Consider the following 19,440-nt stretch of genomic DNA (forward strand, 5'->3'; position numbering starts at 1 on the left):
TAGTACACCTCCCAGATCCCTGACTGATGCTGCTGGAGGAGGAGGCTGCAGACCTGCAGAGCCTCAGGCTGATACCTCCCACCCTACCACTAGTAGTACTTGTCCTAGTAGTACTACCCCTAGTAGTACTTGTACTAGTAGTACTACCACTAGTAGAACTTGTAATAGTAGTACTATCACTAGTACTGGTACTAGTACAACTCCCAGATCCCTGACTGATGCTGCTGGAGGAGGAGGCTGCAGAACTGCAGAGCCTCAGGCTGACACCTCCTACCACTAGTAGTACTGGTAGTAGTCAAGTCAATTGTCAAGTCAAGGCAATTTATTTGTATAGTGCCAAATCACAACAAAAGTTATCTCATGACACTTTACAGTAGAGCAGGTCTAGTACCACGCTCCTTCAATGAACCTCCACCCAACAATTCTCCATCAGCAGCACATCCTGCAACAGCAGTGACGAAAACCTTCCTTTTAACAGGCAGGAACGTTGAGCAGACCCAGGATCAGTGGGGACGGCCTTCTGCTTTGACCGGTTGGGGGGAAAGACTCTAGGAACCAGCAGTAACCCTGCATCCTGGGAGTGAAGGGTTCTAGCTGGATCATAGGGGACTAGGAGCTCTGTCAGGGATGAAGGAGCCTGACTGTTGAGGACTTTGATGGTGGAAGAAGAATTTTGAATTCTGTTCTGAATCTGACAGGGAGCCATGCAGCCAGCGGTTGAACGACGACATGCAGGCTAAACATGAGGTTGCTGGTCCGGTTAGGCAGGGGTCCAGAGACACTACGGAGTTTGACATCGTCTTCGCAAATGTACACACTGACTCAATATTAATTTTTGTGACCTTCGACTGGCGTAGCCGGATGTCATTACCGCCGTCGCGAATAACGATTTTATCGTATTTACATTTACTTTTAGCCCACAGTTTCAAATTTGACTCGACATCGCCCCCTGTGGCCCCTGGAATGCACTTGACTATGGTTGCCGGTGTGGCTAATTTCATGTTTCTGAGAATGGAACTTCCAATTGCCAGAGTGGTTTTCTCGGCGGGGAAGAACCTGTTGAATTGCTGGTTGGTCGCTGACAGCAGGCTTCTGCTTAGGACTACGCTTCCTTTGGATAGTCACCCAGCCGCCCTGGTTTCCTGACTGCTCGGGAGCTGCTGGGGGAGCGCTAGTCAGGACTAAGCTAAGCCGGTTCGCACCAGCTGACGGGAATGGCTAGCTCTAGAGCTAATTGTTAGGATCCATCGCTGCAGAGCCGCCGCAGGTCCAATTCAACCTCGCTAAGCCTCGCCTCCAACGCTACAAACAAACTACATTTAACGCACGTATCCGTACCACTAAAGGAGGCTGAGGAGGAACTGAACAGTGGCCCACTGAGCAGGAGAGAGGAGAGCGAGAGGGGGAAGCCATCGCTAGCTTAGAGTGGAGAGTTTACAGAAGGAAAGACTGTCGCTACAAGACAGACGGTCTTTAAACTTAAGCCAAATAAAGCAAATAGATATGTAGGTTGGGCAGGAAATTAGTCAACGAATGAGGAATTAGCGGGGAGGATCACACTTTAGCTAGCAAGGCAAGCAAAGCACTACGTTCAGCAATGCACCAACAGGAAGTGAGGTCACACGCTTACCGCAACGCAGGTAGAGGAAATCCGCCAATCAGTATTGCAGTTACTAGTACTACTACCACTAGTAGTACTTGTACTAGTAGTACTACCATTAGTAGAACTTGTAATAGTAGTACTATCACTAGTACTGGTACTAGTACACCTCCCAGATCCCTGACTGATGCTGCTGGAGGGGGAGGCTGCAGACCTGCAGAGCCTCAGGCTGACACTTCCTACCACTCGTAGTACTGGTACGAGTACTACTACCACTGGTAGTACTTATACTAGTAGTACTATCGCTAGTCCTGGTACTAGAACACGTCCCAGATCCCTGAGTCTCACTGCTGCTGCTGGAGGAGCCGGCTGCAGACCTGCAGAGCCTCAGGCTGACACCTCCTACCACGAGTACACTATCTGTCCTCTGTCTCTCTTTCCCTCCTTTCTCTCTGCTTCTGTCCCTCTCTTTTCTGTCTGTTCTCCAACTTTGTCTCCATCCCTGTCCTCGGTCTCTCTTTCCCTCCTTTCTCTCTCTCTGTCCCTCTCTTATCTGTCTCTGTCTTCATTCAGGCTCTCTGACCAGCGTGCAGCCCACTTTTTTTCACTTACACTTCTTGGTAAAAGATTCCTTCTTTCAGTCAGACCACATAACTCAGTTAATAGTTTTAGTAATAGTATTCGTATTATAAGTATTGGTATACTTGTAGTTACTGTACAATTACAGTAGAATACAATAACAGAGAAAAGAAGAGCATTAATGACTGCAGTGTTGCCTCTTGACTTGTCTGAAGTTCATTCATGCAACATTCTAGCATTCTGCCCTGGCATTACTCAGCCGATGCACCTAGAAATATTGTGGATTTGAACCAGAACCGAGTGACCAACATCCATCTCTCTGTTCTGTAATACATGTCTGTGAGAACAACAGGGCCCTGATATCCCAAGAGACCATCCGCTCTGTTTGCCTGATGGTTCAGAGCCAACGCAACCCAAATACATCTCACAGGAGACAATTACTCTCGTCTTTGTCTTTCAAACCTCTGCCTCACATATAACAGCGCTCTAATTCTCCCCAAGGTACCCTGTCTTGTTTTTTCATCTTTATCATATTTCAAATCAATTCACTTGAATTTAAGACAAAGCTTGGGGTGGCCAGGAGGGTCAGCACCGATGATCCAGGTACCTCCACGATCAACTGCATTCTACAGTCCAAACAAAGCTCCTTCAGGGATGTACAGTTCAGTCAACGACCTGCAGGCTTGGCTGATGCCAGCTCACCAGAACAACAGCTGATAGCACACAATATCTGCGGGTGTATTGCAGGCTTAAGCCTGGTTTGTTTGGCCGTGTGTGAATACGACAACCAGCCACAGAATGACTGGAGCAAGGCAGGAACATGAAGGCAGAGAACGACCAGAAAGGAGGGACAGCATCTGTGGTTCCACTCTCCCGCCGCTTCGCTTCACTTCATTCTGAGACACTTGAAGACTTGACAGTCTCTCTCTCCCTCTCTCTCACACACACACACGCACACACACACACACGCACACACGCACACACACACACACACACACACACACAAGCTTAGCCCAAGAGCAATAACAAACGTCTTCAATTTAACCAGCCAAGCAAAACAAATTAGAAGTACGGACACAAAGACACACACAAAGACACACACACACACACACACACACACACACACACACACACACACACAATAGTGCATTGTTGTTTTCATTGTCAACAGAAACTAAGTGATTGGCTGGCGTGATTCATGCCTGCAGATGCACCCTAACACACTGGAGTGTTTCTGCAGAATAATGAGGCTCTATTGTTTTAGCATCGTGGGAATCAACATGGCGGCTGGTCAGTCAGCGTCTCACACGGCGAGAGGTCACTTAGCCTGTTTTCAGGCTGATACACTCTGTATACATAATAGTACTGCATCCCTGCTCCTTTTGAGAAGTACCTGAAATCATTTCATTCGGATTGATGCTGCAGAAACAGAGGCGCCTGGCCACCGCAGAGAGAATAACACCAAATCAAGTATTGCCACGATATTAATCAGTATTTGTATGAGTTTTAGTAGTATTTATATCAGTATTCTCAATACTGTACAAGCATTAACATCAGCATTGTGTTTGCTAGCTCATAATTGCTCATATTATGCTAGAATTGATGCATGAGTAACCTGTGAATGTGATTACTGGTAGCTAGTTGTTGTTAGTGTTGTTGTTGTTGGAGGACGTTTTTCTCCTTCCAGCCTGTTCATGTCCCTGTCTGCCCATCATTCTTTCCCCCTTTCTGTCCCTCTCTTTTGGAGGGAGTTTTCTACCCTTGCTCTACTAGGAGGGAGGTTCTAGTCCTGCTCTACAAGGAGGGAGGTTCTACACCTGCTCCACTAGGAGGGAGGTTCTACAAGGAAAGGCAAGGCAGTTTTCTTTGTAGCCTGTTTTCCCCACCAGTTTGTCTCCAGGCTTCATGGCATCATAACAACATCCTCTGCCCTCAGAGCCTCACATCGACTGAGGAGAAACTCCATAGAAAACCTTTAAAAGGGAAAAATGGGAGAAACCTCGGGGTGAGGAGGGGAGGAGGATCCCTCACCAGGAGGGACAGACGTGCAGGAGATGTTGGTACAGAGAAGAAAACAGTTTATAACACAGAATGTAGGAAACATGGAAATGTTAATAACAGTAGAAGAAGGAAGCACGTGCTCTACAAGGAAGGAGGTTCTACCCCTGCTCTACTAGGAGGGAGGTTCTACACCTGCTCTACTAGGAGGGAGGTTCTAGTCCTGTTGTACGAGGAGGGAGGTTCTACCCCTGCTCTACTCGGAAGGAGGTCCTAAATCCTGCTCTACTAGGAGGGAGGTTCTAGTCCTGCTCTACTATGAGGGAGGTTCTACTTGTGTTCTACGAGGAGGGAGGTTCTAGTCCTGCTCTACTAGGAGGGAGGTTCTACAACTGCTCTACTAGGAGGGAGGTTCTAGTCCTGTTCTATGAGGAGGGAGGTTCTACCCCTGCTCTACTAGGAGGGAGGTTCTAGTCCTGCTCTACTAGGAGGGAGGTTCTACTCCTGCTCTACTAGGAGGGAGGTTCTAGTCCTGCTCTACTAGGAGGGAGGTTCTACTCCTGCTCTAATAGGAGGGAGGTTCTACACCTGCTCTACTAGGAGGGAGGTTCTAGTCCTGCTCTACTAGGAGGGAGGTTCTAGTCCTCCTCTATTAGGAGGGAGGTTCTACACCTGCTCTACTAGGAGGGAGGTTCTACACCTGCTCTACTAGGAGGGAGGTTATAATCCTGTTCTACGAGGGGGAGGTTCTACCCCTGCTCTACTAGGAGGGAGATTGTACTCCTACTCTATTAGGAGGGAGGTTCTACACCTGCTCCACTAGGAGGGAGGTTCTAGTCCTGCTCCACTAGGAGGGAGGTTCTACTCCTGCTCTACTAGGAGGGAGGTTCGACTCCTGCTCTACTAGGAGGGAGGTTCTACACCTGCTCTACTAGGAGGGAGGTTCTAGTCCTGCTCTACTGCGAGGGAGGTTCTACTGCTGCTCTACTCCTGCTCTACTAGGAGAGAGGTTCTACACCTGCTCTACTAGGAGCGAGGTTCTACACCTGCTCTACTAAGAGGGAGGTTCTACACCTGCTCTACTAAGAGGGAGGTTCTACACCTGCTCTACTAGGAGGGAGGTTCTACACCTGCTCTACAAGGAGGGAGGTTCTACACCTGCTCTACTAGGAGGGAGGTTCTGCTGCTGCTCTACTCCTGCTATACTAGGAGGGAGGTTCTACACCTGCTCTACTAGGAGGGTGGTTCTACACCTGCTCTACTAGGAGGGAGGTTCTGCTGCTGCTCTACTCCTGTTATACTAGGAGGGAGGTTCTACACCTGCTCTACTAGTAGGGAGGTTCTAGTCCTGCTCTACTACGAGGGAGGTTCTTCTCCTGCTCTAATAGGAGGGAGGTTCTACACCTGCTCTACTAGGAGGGAGGTTCTAGTCCTGCTCTACTAGGAGGCAGGTTCTAGTCCTGCTCTACTAGGAGGGAGGTTCTACACCTGCTCTACTAGGAGGGAGGTTCTACACCTGCTCTACTAGGAGGGAGGTTCTAGTCCTGCTCTACGAGGAGGGAGGTTCTACTCCTGCTCTACTAGGAGGGAGGTTCTACTCCTGCTCTACTAGGAGGGAGATTTTACTCCTGCTCTACTAGGAGGGAGGTTCTACACCTGCTCTACTAGGAGGGAGGTTCTGCTGCTGCTCTACTCCTGCTATACTAGGAGGGAGGTTCTACACCTGCTCTACTAGGAGGGTGGTTCTACACCTGCTCTACTAGGAGGGAGGTTCTGCTGCTGCTCTACTCCTGTTATACTAGGAGGGAGGTTCTACACCTGCTCTACTAGTAGGGAGGTTCTAGTCCTGCTCTACTACGAGGGAGGTTCTTCTCCTGCTCTAATAGGAGGGAGGTTCTAGTCCTGCTCTACTAGGAGGCAGGTTCTAGTCCTGCTCTACTAGGAGGGAGGTTCTACACCTGCTCTACTAGGAGGGAGGTTCTAGTCCTGCTCTACTAGGAGGGAGGTTCTAGTCCTGCTCTACTAGGAGGGAGGTTCTACTCCTGCTCTACTAGGAGGGAGATTTTACTCCTGCTCTACTAGGAGGGAGGTTCTACACCTGCTCTGCTAGGAGGGAGGTTCTACACCTGCTCTACTAGGAGGCAGGTTCTAGTCCTGTTCTACTAGGAAGGAGGTTCTACTCCTGCTCTACTCCTGCTCCACTAGGAGGGAGGTTCTACACCTGCTCTACTAGGAGGGAGGTTCTACTGCTGCTCTACTCCTGCTCCACTAGGAGAGAGGTTCTACACCTGCTCTACTAGGAGGGAGGTTCTACTCCTGCTCCACTAGGAGGGAGGTTCTACTCCTGCTCTACTAGGAGGGAGGTTCTACTGCTGCACTACTCCTGCTCCACTAGGAGAGAGGTTCTACACCTGCTCTACTAGGAGGGAGGTTCTACTCCTGCTCTACTAGGAGGGAGGTTCTACTCCTGCTCTACTAGGAGGGAGGTTCTACTGCTGCTCTACTCCTGCTCCACTAGGAGAGAGGTTCTACACCTGCTCTACTAGGAGGGAGGTTCTACTCCTGCTCTACTAGGAGGGAGGTTCTACACCTGCTCTACTAGGAGGGAGGTTCTGCTGCTGCTCTACTCCTGCTATACTCGGAGGGAGGTTCTACACCTGCTCTACTAGTAGGGAGGTTCTAGTCCTGCTCTACTAGGAGGGAGGTTCAGTCTTTCATACTGAAAAGCCCCCAACACTCACTCGCAGCTGTCTCGTTTATTCATCAGCTTCAGCGGTGAAGGAAATGTCATCCGCTGCTGAGGACGTTCCTTTTCAGCCCTTTTCCAAAGCCTGTGCTAATGCTATGACAATTGTTACCTACAAACAAACACACACCTGTCACCTGCCTAGCAAAGCACAGCTGACTACTCGTGAGCTTTATCGTCTCAACACACAGAATGTGATGCTTTTAGCCGGTAGCTCTCTGAGACCAATTAAAAACTCAGGCGTCTGCATTTAGTGGGATTTTCTTTTAATGGAATACAAACTAATTTTGGTGCACAATTGTATCAGTAGTTGAGTTCTTGTGGAGTTTCAGGCTGTTTCAAGGTTTCATGTCAGTTTCATTCTCTGCTCACCTGGATAAGCACTGCCTGACCCCAACTGCGTCTCAGAGATGGATGCAGCTGTGTGTGTGGTGCTAACGGTGTTCGAAGGGTTCAGACCTGGTTTGCAGGTCTTGTTATCTGGTTTCAGCTGGACTCCGGTGGGACAGGCACAACTGTAGAACGGCTGGAGCGGAGAGAGGAGGCAGAGATGACTGCAGCCGCCATTGCTCTGACCGCAGGGTGTCTGGACTGCAACCACAGGAAAAAACACAAGAGATGAAACTGAGGACGATGAGTTTGACAGCAGCTGGTCACAGTCGGCTGGTGCAGAGAATATTCTCACTATAAGGCTGTCGGTAGGACTCCAGGACCTGGATATCCATGGGAGAGTAGATCCCACTCAGAATCTCACTGGTTTTGTCTCCACTGTGTTTGTTGCAGGCATGGATGGAACGGGTCTGCCAGTCGGTCCAGTATAAGGTCTCCTCAGACAAGGTCAGCGCAAAGGGATGTGTCAGGGTTCCCTCCACCACCGTTTCACTGCCAGACAACATGACAACAAGATTGTTAGACGACAAGCAGACTGCACGTCTAACCAGCACCGATGAGTCTGATGTGACCCGGCAAGTCCACTACAGAAAGCAAGTTTTAAGATTCCACAGCTGAAACAGGTTTTGTTCCATGTATGAGTAAAGCCTAGTCGAGCAGATGTGTGAATACGATTTGACGACTTTAGAGGGATGCTAAGTTTGTGTCTCGTTATTTAGGATTCAATTGGATTATTCTTGTGAAAACAGAGCAATTCGCTACACACAAGAAGTTCAAGCGGCCACGATACCATTTCAGTTCACACTCATAGTTTCAAGGTACTTGAGCCAGCTGCACTGGCCACTAGTTTCATCAGCAGACTACTGACTGCAAAAAAATATGAAATATCATTTGTGATTTGGAGTGACATGATCCCATCGGAGGAGGAGCAGGTCGAGGAGCTCGATTCTCTGATAACTTTCCATTGTTAACTTGTTATTGTGATTGACGTTTTTTTTTCTTTTCATCTGGTGGCCCACATTTAGCCCCCAAGCCCCACTTAGTAGTGACCAAATACCGGAGTGAAGGTCGTGAGTGATGGAGACCGTGCCACATAGCACAGACGAAGGTCAAAGGTCGACTACTAAGACAAGATCTTGAATATTGAGTAGTTTCTCGATGCTTCGGTCCAAACAATCCGCTGGGCAAGTATGTGCGTGCAAGTCGTCGATATGCTATAGAGGGTGTGTATTTCTTTTATGAAACACACTTAACAGCCACTATGGGAGGAAACACACTCACACACTCACACACACGCGAGCGCGCACACACACACACACACACACACACAAACACGCACTCATAAATATGCTCGGGCACAGCATCAAAGGAAATTTGAATTTAGAATATCAATACTCAAGAAACAGTCTTTCATCAATCAGAATTTTTAGGTGTATGTTTTCGTGTGTGTGTGTGTGTGTGTTTGTGTGTGTGTGTGCGTGTGTGCTGTCAAAACCAGAGGTGCCTGCCAGCTGTGGTTAAGGAAAAAAAGAAGGAACAAATTTAACCAACTCCAGATTTCAAGGCTCTCTGCACTCAGTGTGCTGTGTGTGTGCTTTTGTGTGTGCGCCTGTGTGTGTGCACGCACATGTGTGTGCTTGTGTGTGTGTGCTTGTGTGTATACTTGTGTGTGTGTTTGTTAGTGCATGTCTGTTTGTGTAGAGGTGTGCATATTGATTTGTTGAGGACTGACTGTTTGATTATCCCAGCTGCCTGATCCATTTAGCCTCTCGTCCACCATATTAGCAGCCTGGAACATTCCCGCCACACGCTAAGCTTCACGGAGAAGGGACAGGTCATGTATGTTTGGGAGTTGTGTGCCACTCTCGTCCTGCTGTGTTCAGTTAATATGATTGTGTACAATCGAGCTCACAGCCTCAGAAAGGTTTGAGTGTGGAGGAGTCCCGGACTGATCGAGCACCCAAAGACCATGAACCCGCTGAGACGACCTGACGGAACCAGAGTTCTGTCGTTAGTCCCACTGGAACGTGAGATGACTTGGTTCCTCTGATGTTCTCTGAAGGAGTTCAAGATGAATCCTGCTTGTACAATAAATCAGTACATATTTCAGTATTTATTGCAATCAGAGTTCAGAAATGTAATATCTACTTTAATCAGAGTGTGTGTGAGAGAGAGAGAAGAGTATCCATGGTGGATGAAAACAGGCAGTATGATAAAACTGGGGGGGGGGGGCTTCATACCACAGTACTGTTTGTGTTGGACCTCTCTCTGCCTCCCTCCCTCTCCGCCTCTCTCCCTCCCTCCCTCTCCGCCTCTCTGCCTCCCTCCCTCTCCGCCTCTCTCCCTCCCTCCCTCTCCGCCTCTCTGCCTCCCTCCCTCTCCGCCTCTCTCCCTCCCTCCCTCTCCGCCTCCCTCCCTCTCCGCCTCTCTCCCTCCCTCCCTCTCCGCCTCTCTCCCTCCCTCCCTCCCACGCTCTCTCTATGCCTCCCTCCCTCTCCGCCTCTCTCCCTCCCTCCCTCTCCGCCTCTCTACCCCCTTCCCTCCCTCCCTCTCCGCCTCCCTCCCTCCCTCTCCGCCTCCCTCCCTCCCTCCCTCGCTCTCTCTCTGCCTCCCTCTCTCGCTCTCTCTCTGCCTCCCTCCCTCTCCGCCTCTCTCCCTCTCTTTCTCTCTCTGCCTCCCTCCCTCTCTCTCTCTGCCTCCCTCCCTCTCTCTCTCTCCCTCCCTCCCTCTCTCTCTCTCCCTCCCTCTCTCTCTCCCTCCCTCCCTCTCTGCCTCCCTCTCTCTCTCTCTCCCTCCCTCTCTCTCTCTGCCTCCCTCCCCCTCTCTCTCTCTCCCTCCCTCTCTCTCTCCCTCTCTCTCTGCCTCCCTCCCTCTCTCTCTCCCTCCCTCCCTCTCTCTCTCTCTGTCTCCCTCCCTCTCTCTCTCTCTCTCCCTCCCTCTTTTCTCTCTCTGCCTCCCTCTCCTCCCTCACTCTCCTCATCTTCAGTGTTATTACATGTTTGGACCAGCAGCTTCACAGGAGTTTTTAGAAGTGCATTTTTCTTAGTTTTTGTGCAATTTTTTTATAACCAACCATCAAATCCAGAACTTGAACAGTTTGGGCGGCAGCACCAATAACCCTGACAACAGTTCTACGACTACGACTACTACGAGTAATAATAGTAGTAATAGCAATAACGAGCTGCCTCACGGGTGTTGGGGGGGTCTGGAACACTGTTTAGTGTGTGTTTTTAGTGTTTTTAGAGCTGCTAATGTGTTGCTCTGCAGAGCAAACATAATAGGGTCTTCGCCTGAAGTTACTTCAGCTAACAAGCAGCGTTGTGAGGGCCTGAGCCCTGGCCTGAATCCCAGGGTGTCCTGGTCCAGGGTGGAGGCCTTGTAGTTGAGGAGTTAGAAGCCTGAGTCTGATCAGAGAGTGAGAGCAGAGCTGAGAGCTGGCCCTTTAAGAACCCCTCCCCCACTGCTCTGTCTCTGATCTGTGCTAGAGTGAGAGCAGAGCTGAGAGCTGGCCCTTTAAGAACCCCTCCCCCACTGCTCTGTCTCTGATCTGTGCTAGAGTGAGAGCAGAGCTGAGAGCTGGCCCTTTAAGAAACCCTCCCCACTGCTCTGTCTTTGATCTGTGCTAGAGTGAGAGCAGAGCTGAGAGCTGGCCCTTTAAGAACCCCTCCCCACTGCTCTGTCTTTGATCTGTGCTAGAGTGAGAGCAGAGCTGAGAGCTGGCCCTTTAAGAACCCCTCCCCACTGCTCTGTCTTTGATCTGTGCTAGAGTGAGAGCAGAGCTGAGAGCTGGCCCTTTAAGAACCCCTCCCCCACTGCTCTGTCTTTGATCTGTGCTAGAGTGAGAGCAGAGCTGAGAGCTGGCCCTTTAAGAACCCCTCCCCCACTGCTCTGTCTTTGATCTGTGCTAGAGTGAGAGCAGAGCTGAGAGCTGGCCCTTTAAGAACCCCTCCCCCACTGCTCTGTCTTTGATCTGTGCTAGAGTGGAGAGCAGAGCTGAGAGCTGGCCCTTTAAGAACCCCTCCCCACTGCTCTGTCTCTGATCTGTGCTAGAGTGAGAGCAGAGCTGAGAGCTGGCCCTTTAAGAACCCCTCCCCCACTGCTCTGTCTCTGATCTGTGCTGGAGTGAGAGCAGAGCTGAGAGCTGGCCCTTTAAGAACCCCTCCCCCACTGCTCTGTCTCTGATCTGTGCTAGAGTGAGAGCAGAGCTGAGAGCTGGCCCTTTAAGAACCCCTCCCCCACTGCTCTGTCTTTGATCTGTGCTAGAGTGAGAGCAGAGCTGAGAGCTGGCCTTTTAAGAACCCCTCCCCCACTGCTCTGTCTCTGATCTGTGCTAGAGTGAGAGCAGAGCTGAGAGCTGGCCCTTTAAGAACCCCTCCCCACTGCTCTGTCTTTGATCTGTGCTAGAGTGAGAGCAGAGCTGAGAGCTGGCCCTTTAAGAACCCCTCCCCACTGCTCTGTCTTTGATCTGTGCTAGAGTGAGAGCAGAGCTGAGAGCTGGCCCTTTAAGAACCCCTCCCCCACTGCTCTGTCTTTGATCTGTGCTAGAGTGAGAGCAGAGCTGAGAGCTGGCCCTTTAAGAACCCCTCCCCACTGCTCTGTCTTTGATCTGTGCTAGAGTGAGAGCAGAGCTGAGAGCTGGCCCTTTAAGAACCCCTCCCCACTGCTCTGTCTTTGATCTGTGCTAGAGTGAGAGCAGAGCTGAGAGCTGGCCCTTTAAGAACCCCTCCCCCACTGCTCTGTCTTTGATCTGTGCTAGAGAGAGAGCAGAGCTGAGAGCTGGCCCTTTAAGAACCCCTCCCCCACTGCTCTGTCTCTGATCTGTGCTAGAGAGAGAGCAGAGCTGAGAGCTGGCCCTTTAAGAACCCCTCCCCCACTGCTCTGTCTTTGATCTGTGCTAGAGTGAGAGCAGAGCTGAGAGCTGGCCCTTTAAGAACCCCTCCCCCACTGCTCTGTCTTTGATCTGTGCTAGAGTGGAGAGCAGAGCTGAGAGCTGGCCCTTTAAGAACCCCTCCCCCACTGCTCTGTCTCTGATCTGTGCTAGAGTGGAGAGAGAGGAGGAGCACCAGGACTGGAGTGGGACAAGAGGAAGAAGTCTGCATACGCTGGTCCAGAGGGACACAGAACACCATGTTCTTGGAGGGGTTTTTGTCAGGAATGCAGTGGTGTGGTTGGTAGAGCTGTGGGATGGATGGTGTCGACGTGAGAAGCGTTTGTTTGACAGTATGAACCTGAGAGAACACCGTCTCCCCATAGACTTCCATTGGAAGGTGAAACGTGTCTCCCCCACTTTGAGGGCTTGTAAAATCCAAACCCAGTAATTCATATAAAAACTTTTAACAAATTTTAATCAGCAGAGTTTGGAGAGTCATGGATGAAGTTTTGGAAGTGATACCATGAACGCCCTAGGAGGAGATAGCGTTTGTTCCAGGCGCAAAATTGTCCAAAATTGGACATTCGTGTCCAAATTGGTCAGGGGTGTCTGTGTATGATTTGTCCGTCTTGATGAGACGAATAACACGGTGTTGGTCCCATGTCTGTAGGACATTCCTACAGGCCGTGGCGTGGTTTTTTGAGTATCTGGGTGACGCTATTGAGTAGAGCGATGTTTGTTTTTTTTAATCATTTAATTTTTTGCCTCACCTGATGTGTGTTCCAAATTTGGTGAGTTTTCGAGCGTGTTTAGCGGGTCAAATTAACTTTTGAAGTGGCGAGTGTGTCGAGCAAACATAATAGGGAGGACCTCCAGGCTCAGGCCCCAATAACGATTCAGGTCAATACAATAACAGCACTGGCACTGGGGTCTCTCACACACACACACACACACACACACACACACAGGCACACACACACACAGGCACACACTCAGGAGGCTCTTACCGGGCTGACCCATCCAGGTTGGCTCTGTGGATGAAGCTGAGCTTGGCGTCGGCCCAGTACAGTTTCTGCTCCAGCAGGTCGATGGTCAGCCCGTTGGGCCAGTAAATGTCTTCGTTCACGATCACCTTTCTGTTGGGGACAGAAGCGTGAAACTCAGGAGAGGGAACACGAGTTCAAGCACACATCTGACCAGCCGAGCATGTGTGACGTGTCGTCTTCATCATGACTGCTGCCTGTAGGTGTTTGACTGGTGGTGGCTTCAGGGCCTACATTTGAAGTAACTCATGTCATGACGTGGAAACAGCAGCAGGAGCACCAGCTCAGCTGCACGTCCCCTTTGTGGGTCCATTTTGTCTTATCTGCACACTCAGCAGGCCCAAAGTAGCACAACCTTTGGGTAAAGTCTGTTCTAGAAAGAAGAAAGAACCTTTGAGTCCATCCAACCTCAGAAGGTGTGGAGAATGAAGAGGTTTGACTTGCTGACGCTGATGTTCTTCGGTTTCGGTGAGGGATGCAGCGAGTGTCCCACTGACAAGCTACCAAACACCTGACATTTGCAATTAAAACCACAACCAAAAATACCCAAGTAAATATAATTAAAACGAGCAAACATATTAGACCCTAATAAATAAATAATAAAGTTGTATTGAACTTGTTGTAGGCTAATAATAAAGACCTGGTGAGCAGAGACTGCACCTACATGTCCACCTGCACTGGACACTCCAGAATATCAAATAGTGTGGGTTTGCTTCCGGGCTGACGAGTGATGGTACCTGTTGCTGCTGTCCATGCCGGCTCGCTCGATACGGGGCTCCTCCCCCCAGTCAGTCCAATACATGTAGCTGAAGAAAAAGAGAACAGCGGAAAGATGTCAGTACATGATGTCAACCAGGGTTGGCAGGCATTTTAGATTTAGTCTCAGTCTCAGTCTTTGGACTAAATGCTTCTTAGTTCTAGTCCCATGTTAGTCACTTCTATCCTTGATAGTTTTAGTCGACCAAAACTCAAAGGTTTCAGTCAAATATCAAAGATCCTCTCAACAAAGATGTGTGTGTACTGAAGAGGCCACTCCAGTGTTAGAATGAAGCACTGAACTGATCCACCTTCAAAGGGGAGTTTCCCCTCTTTTTCTCTCTACATTTTACTTTTATTATTTTGTTGCAGAAGCAGACAACACACTGGCCCACAATAGGAGTATTGTATCACAATAAAATAGGATAAACTAAATAAAAGCACACTTGACTTCCATGTGAACGACCTCGTGTCCTCCATGTTGGCTTCAGCTGCTGTTATTGGTTAAAGCATCCAGGTGTGTTGCTTAGACAGGGAACAGCAGCAGGTCTGAGGACTCCCGTGTTTCCCAGTCCCACAAACACGGGTCAAAGCACTCCACCTGCCCCCCGTCCACAAATGGACAGGGTTTTATTCATAACATGCTAGATTAATAGAAGGCTGCTTTAAACCAGCCAACATTAGCGGCCCTGGCAGCCCCGTTCATTCTAGCGTTAGCATGTAGCACTAGGAAGCGCTCTCTGCACCACGGGGAGGTGGAACCACCACAAAACTTTAGGCTTAAAAAAGAAACTGCATCATAGGGCTGGCCTAACATAGACGAAAGCTATGCTTCAATCATCCCTCTGTTCTGCATTTCCTGCATGTGTACTGATGATGGGGGCGTGGCCATGAGGACCAACAGCTCCAGCTGGCTCCGTTCTGATGTTTGAGCTCTTGAATGACATTGCACACGTGTTATACTTGGCAGAAAAAAAACGCATGTTTTGAAACTTTGATCGTCCACCAACTAACAATTTAGTCTTCTCTCATTCTCGTCAGACGAAAATGTGTACAATTTGGTCACATTTTAGTCTTCACAGGGCGATGGTGACGTTCGTCTTAGTCTCATGATCGTCATGGAAAAAGGGGTCTGACATCGTCATTTTCGTTTTCATCCAGCGTGACAAAAAAAACACTGATGTCAACACACGTCTGCTCCCAGTGAGCGGTGGATGGTCGGCAACCAGTCCTGCTGGAGAACTGGAGTACTCAGGTCACCCTGTTTACTGAAAATTTGCTTCTGATGGTCTTCAATTATTAGCTTAGGTTGTAGTGGAATTCAACAACTAGTCCTTATTTGGTTGGGTCTGCTGCCTGAAAAGTGACAGCAATGGCAGCTGGCCGCAAGTCAAGTCAGGTCAGCTTATTTGTGTGTCACCAACTCCCAACCAAAGTTCTGTCCTGACTCTGTCCAAGTAGAGCAGGTCCAGCACCTCCCTCCTTCAATGAACCTTCCTTTACCAGCAGGAAGGTGGAGCAGATCCAGGATCAGTGGGGACGGAGAGAGAGCAGGAGAGCAGGACAGAGACAAAGACAGAGAATGGAGGAAGACAGGGAGACAGAAGGAGAGAGAGGGACGGAGATAAAGAGAGAGAGAAAGGAGGAGAGTGAAGGATAGAGACAAAGACAGAGAATGGAGGAAGACAGAGAGACAGAAGGAGAGAGAGGGACAGAGATAAAGAGAGAGGGAAAGGAGGAGAGACTGATGGACAGAGACAAAGACAGAGAATGGAGGAAGACAGAGAGACAGAAGGAAAGAGAGGGGCAGAGATAAAGAGGGGGAGAAAGGAGGAGAGACTGATGGACAGAGACAAAGACAGAGAATGGAGAAAGACAGAGAGACAGAAGGAAAGAGAGGGACAGAGATAAAGAGGGAGAGAAAGGAGAAGAGACTGATGGACAGAGACAAAGACAGAGAATGGAGGAAGACAGAGAGACAGAAGGAGAGAGAGGGACAGAGATAAAGAGAGACAGGAGAGACTGATGGACAGAGACAAAGACAGAGAATGGAGGAAGACAGAGAGACAGAGATAAAGAGGGAGAGAAAGGAGGAAAGACTGATAGACAGCGACAAAGACAGAGAATGGAGGAAGACAGAGAGACAGAAGGAGAGAGAGGGACAGAGATAAAGAGAGAGAGAAAGGAGGAGAGACTGATGGACGGAGACAAAGACAGAGAATGGAGGAAGACAGAGAGACAGAAGGAAAGAGAGGGACAGAGATAAAGAGAGAGAGAAAGGAGGAGAGACTGATGGACAGACGGGGACGTGAGCAGGTGGAGCTACGGGTGGCAGCTGGAGCCTCTTCAGGTCTGGAGCCTCCTCTAGCAGCACCAGGATCTGGGATGAGGGGAGAAGAAGAGAGAGAGGGAGAGAGAAGCCCAGTGCATCATGGGAGATCCCCAGGAATCATATCCTATAGGCCCCTCTTCTACCTCCATTGCGGTAAGCGTGTGACCTCACTTCCTGTTTGTGCATTGCTGAACGTAGTGCTTTGCTTGCTGTGCTAGCTAAAGTGTGATCCTCCCCGCTAATTCCTCATTCGTTGACTAATTTCCTGCCCAAACTACATATCTATTTGCTTTATTTGGCTTAAGTTTAAAGACCGTCTGTCTTGTAGCGACAGCCTTTCTTTCTGTAAACTCTCCACTCTAAGCTAGCGATGGCTTCCCCCTCTCGCTCTCCTCTCTCCTGCTCAGTGGGCCACTGTTCAGTTCCTCCTCAGCCTCCTTTAGTGGTACGGATACGTGCGTTAAATGTAGTTTGTTTGTAGCGTTGGAGGCGAGGCTTAGCGAGGTTGAATTGGACCTGCGGCGGCTCTGCAGCGATGGATCCTAACAATTAGCCGCTAGAGCTAGTCATTCACGTTAGCTGGTGCGAACCGGCTTAGCTTAGTCCTGACTAGCGCTCCCCCAGCAGCTCCCAAGGGGCCAAGAAACCAGGGCGGCTGGGTGACTATCCGAAGGAAGCATCGTCCTAAACAGAAGCCTGCTGTTAGTGACAAACCACCGCTTCACGTCTCTATCAGGTTTTCCCCACGCGGCGACACACCCACCGAGAAAACCACTCTGGTAATTGGAAGTTCCATTCTGAGAAACGTGAAATTAGTGACACTGGCAACCACAATCAAGTGTACTCCAGGGGCCAGAGAGGGCGACGTTGAGTCAAATTTGAAACTGCGGGCCAAAAGTAAATGTAAATACGATAAATCTTTATTCACGACGGCAGTAATGACATCCGACTACGCCAGTCGGGGGTCACAAAAATTTATATTGATTCAGTGTGTACATTTACGTAGACGATGTTGGACCCCGTGGTGTCTCTGGACCCCTGCCTAACCGGACCAGCGACCACATGTTTAGCCACATGTCGTCGTTCAACCACTGGCTGTCAAGGTGGCATCCAGCAAACCAAGTGGGCTTCATAGATCATTGGAAAACTTTCTGGGGGAGACCTGGTCTGATTAGGAGGGACGGCATTCATTTCTAGAAATATGGCCCAGTTTATAACAGAACCAGAACCCTGAGAACCCAGAGTTCAGCCCAGGAAGCAGAGCTGCCATCTTACACGCTTCTCTGGGCGTCCACTAGGGGGACGTTACCCACCCACACCCCATAGAGACTGTGTCCGTCCCCCATGTCAGTTTATTCACTCCAGTTCTACTGTAGAGGAGTCAATCAGAAAAACCTGATCAAAGTTAACTCAACCACTAAATTAACTCAACAGAAGATCAGAATTAGAGGACGATTGAATATCAGACCTCTGAGGCTGAAAACTGAACCAGTGAATGAAGTGATACCTGACAGTTGTGTTGACCTGCTGAGTCTCACTGAAACCTGGCTGGTGACGATGAGGATGCTAGTCTGAATGAATCCACTCCTCCAGTCACAGGAACACTCACATTCCTCCAGGCTCTGGCCCAGGAGGTGGCGCTGCTGCCATTGTTGACACCAGTTTAGGAATAAATCCCAAACCAGAAGAAGTTTCCATTCATCTGAAAGCCTGATTCTCAGTTTGTCTCCTCCAGCCTGGAAACTCTCCAGCTGGGGTTCTCAATTAGAAATGTAAAAGGTCCAGAAAATAAATTTTGAGTAAGTCATTGGTCCACAGCGTGTGCATGGCGGCGAAAAATTTTGACCTTTTTTGTATGTTTTTATGTAGTTTGAGGCTGGGTGTACTGTACTGTAATAATCAGGAGTGACTGGAAGGCACAAAAACATTTATTTTCAGTATCACACTGATATTCTTTCTTACTTAGTATTACTCAATAAGATAAAAATAAATCAGGAACAACTTTCACTGAAGGTGAATCAAGTGTCTTGGGAATTCTAATGTTCACATACATCTCAAAAGTAAAACAAAGTGTCCTTTTCCTTTTAGCAAAATTAACAAACCAAACCCTCATACTGTTCTTTGGTGAACTAATTCTTGTGCTAACCCTGATCCAGGCCACTTTGAGGGAGCACTCTGTTGCCCTTTGCTGTTCTGTCATGCACCAGGTCATTTTCGTGCGAGAAGCCTAAAAAGACTTCAGCTTTTTTTATTTCATCTGTTCGTAGCTCTGATTTTGGGGGGAAATCTCTATCAAAATCACGGTGGCGCTTCTCATAATGGCGTTTTGTGTTTTCACTTTTTATCAGAGCAACAGTGCTTTCGCACAAAAGACACATTGGCTTTGTGCTCAAAGGAGGCAAGATAAACATATATTTGTAGGTCCATGCGTCATTAAATTGGCGATTTTCAGTGTCCACCTTTCTCTGACTTGCCATTTTGATGTCAGGTGCCGGGTGTGAGCAACGCTCCTGCTGCAAAGACGTTGACGCTGCCTGCGCCGTGCAAAGAAGACACACTGAAGGAAGAGGGTGTGTGACAGCCGGTTTGCGTAGATATCAGCCAATCAGCGCATCGTTGTCATGGGAATGACAGCCCATAATGCAAGTGTCTCTCATACACACACTCACACACACACACACACACACACACACACACTCTCTCTCTCTCTCTCTCTCTCTCTCAGCCAGTCTAACGTCAAATCAGTCAGTCAGAGTGGCGTTCTGTGTTTTTTTGTTTTGTTTTGTTGTTTGTTTTGCCCTGGGTCCAAAAAGAGGTGGTCCGCGGTCCTCCGCCTATTGCGGACCCTGGCTCGACAGCCTCTCTTATTTATTGAGGACCGCCCTCCTGGTCCTGACTCTGGATTCTGATCTGAATTCTCAGAGTTTCTATCAGTTTAGTTCTAAATCAGATCAAGTCATGATTGGAGGAGACTTCAGTATTCATGAGGATGTTGATAACCACAGTCTGGTACTGCATTTCTCTCTCTTCTAGACTCAACTGGTGTCCATCAGTCTGTCCATGAACCCCCTCACTGACACAACCACACCTCCACCTCCTCCTAACATGTGGAACTGAAGCTGAACA

The 19,440-nt window shown here is 49.2% G+C and overlaps 1 protein-coding gene across 2 annotated transcripts in view; it reads right to left on the minus strand.

Moving 5' to 3' along the window:
* The window catches only part of lrp5 (low density lipoprotein receptor-related protein 5), a 72,287-nt gene that overhangs the window by 29,626 nt on the left and 23,221 nt on the right, over positions 1–19,440 (minus strand). For both annotated transcript variants that reach the window (XM_086207982.1, XM_086207983.1), the window contains 4 exons: positions 13,964–14,032; positions 13,191–13,319; positions 7,609–7,805; positions 7,383–7,514 (listed from right to left, as the gene is read on the minus strand). In XM_086207982.1, the coding sequence (XP_086064108.1) occupies positions 7,383–7,514; positions 7,609–7,805; positions 13,191–13,319; positions 13,964–14,032 (527 nt within the window). The remainder of the gene's footprint in view (positions 1–7,382; positions 7,515–7,608; positions 7,806–13,190; positions 13,320–13,963; positions 14,033–19,440) is intronic.

Source organism: Aulostomus chinensis, chromosome 7 (genome assembly GCF_037954235.1).
Source record: "Aulostomus chinensis isolate RoL2024-O1b breed Wild chromosome 7, RoL_Achi_v1.0, whole genome shotgun sequence".
Taxonomy (NCBI): domain Eukaryota; kingdom Metazoa; phylum Chordata; class Actinopteri; order Syngnathiformes; family Aulostomidae; genus Aulostomus; species Aulostomus chinensis.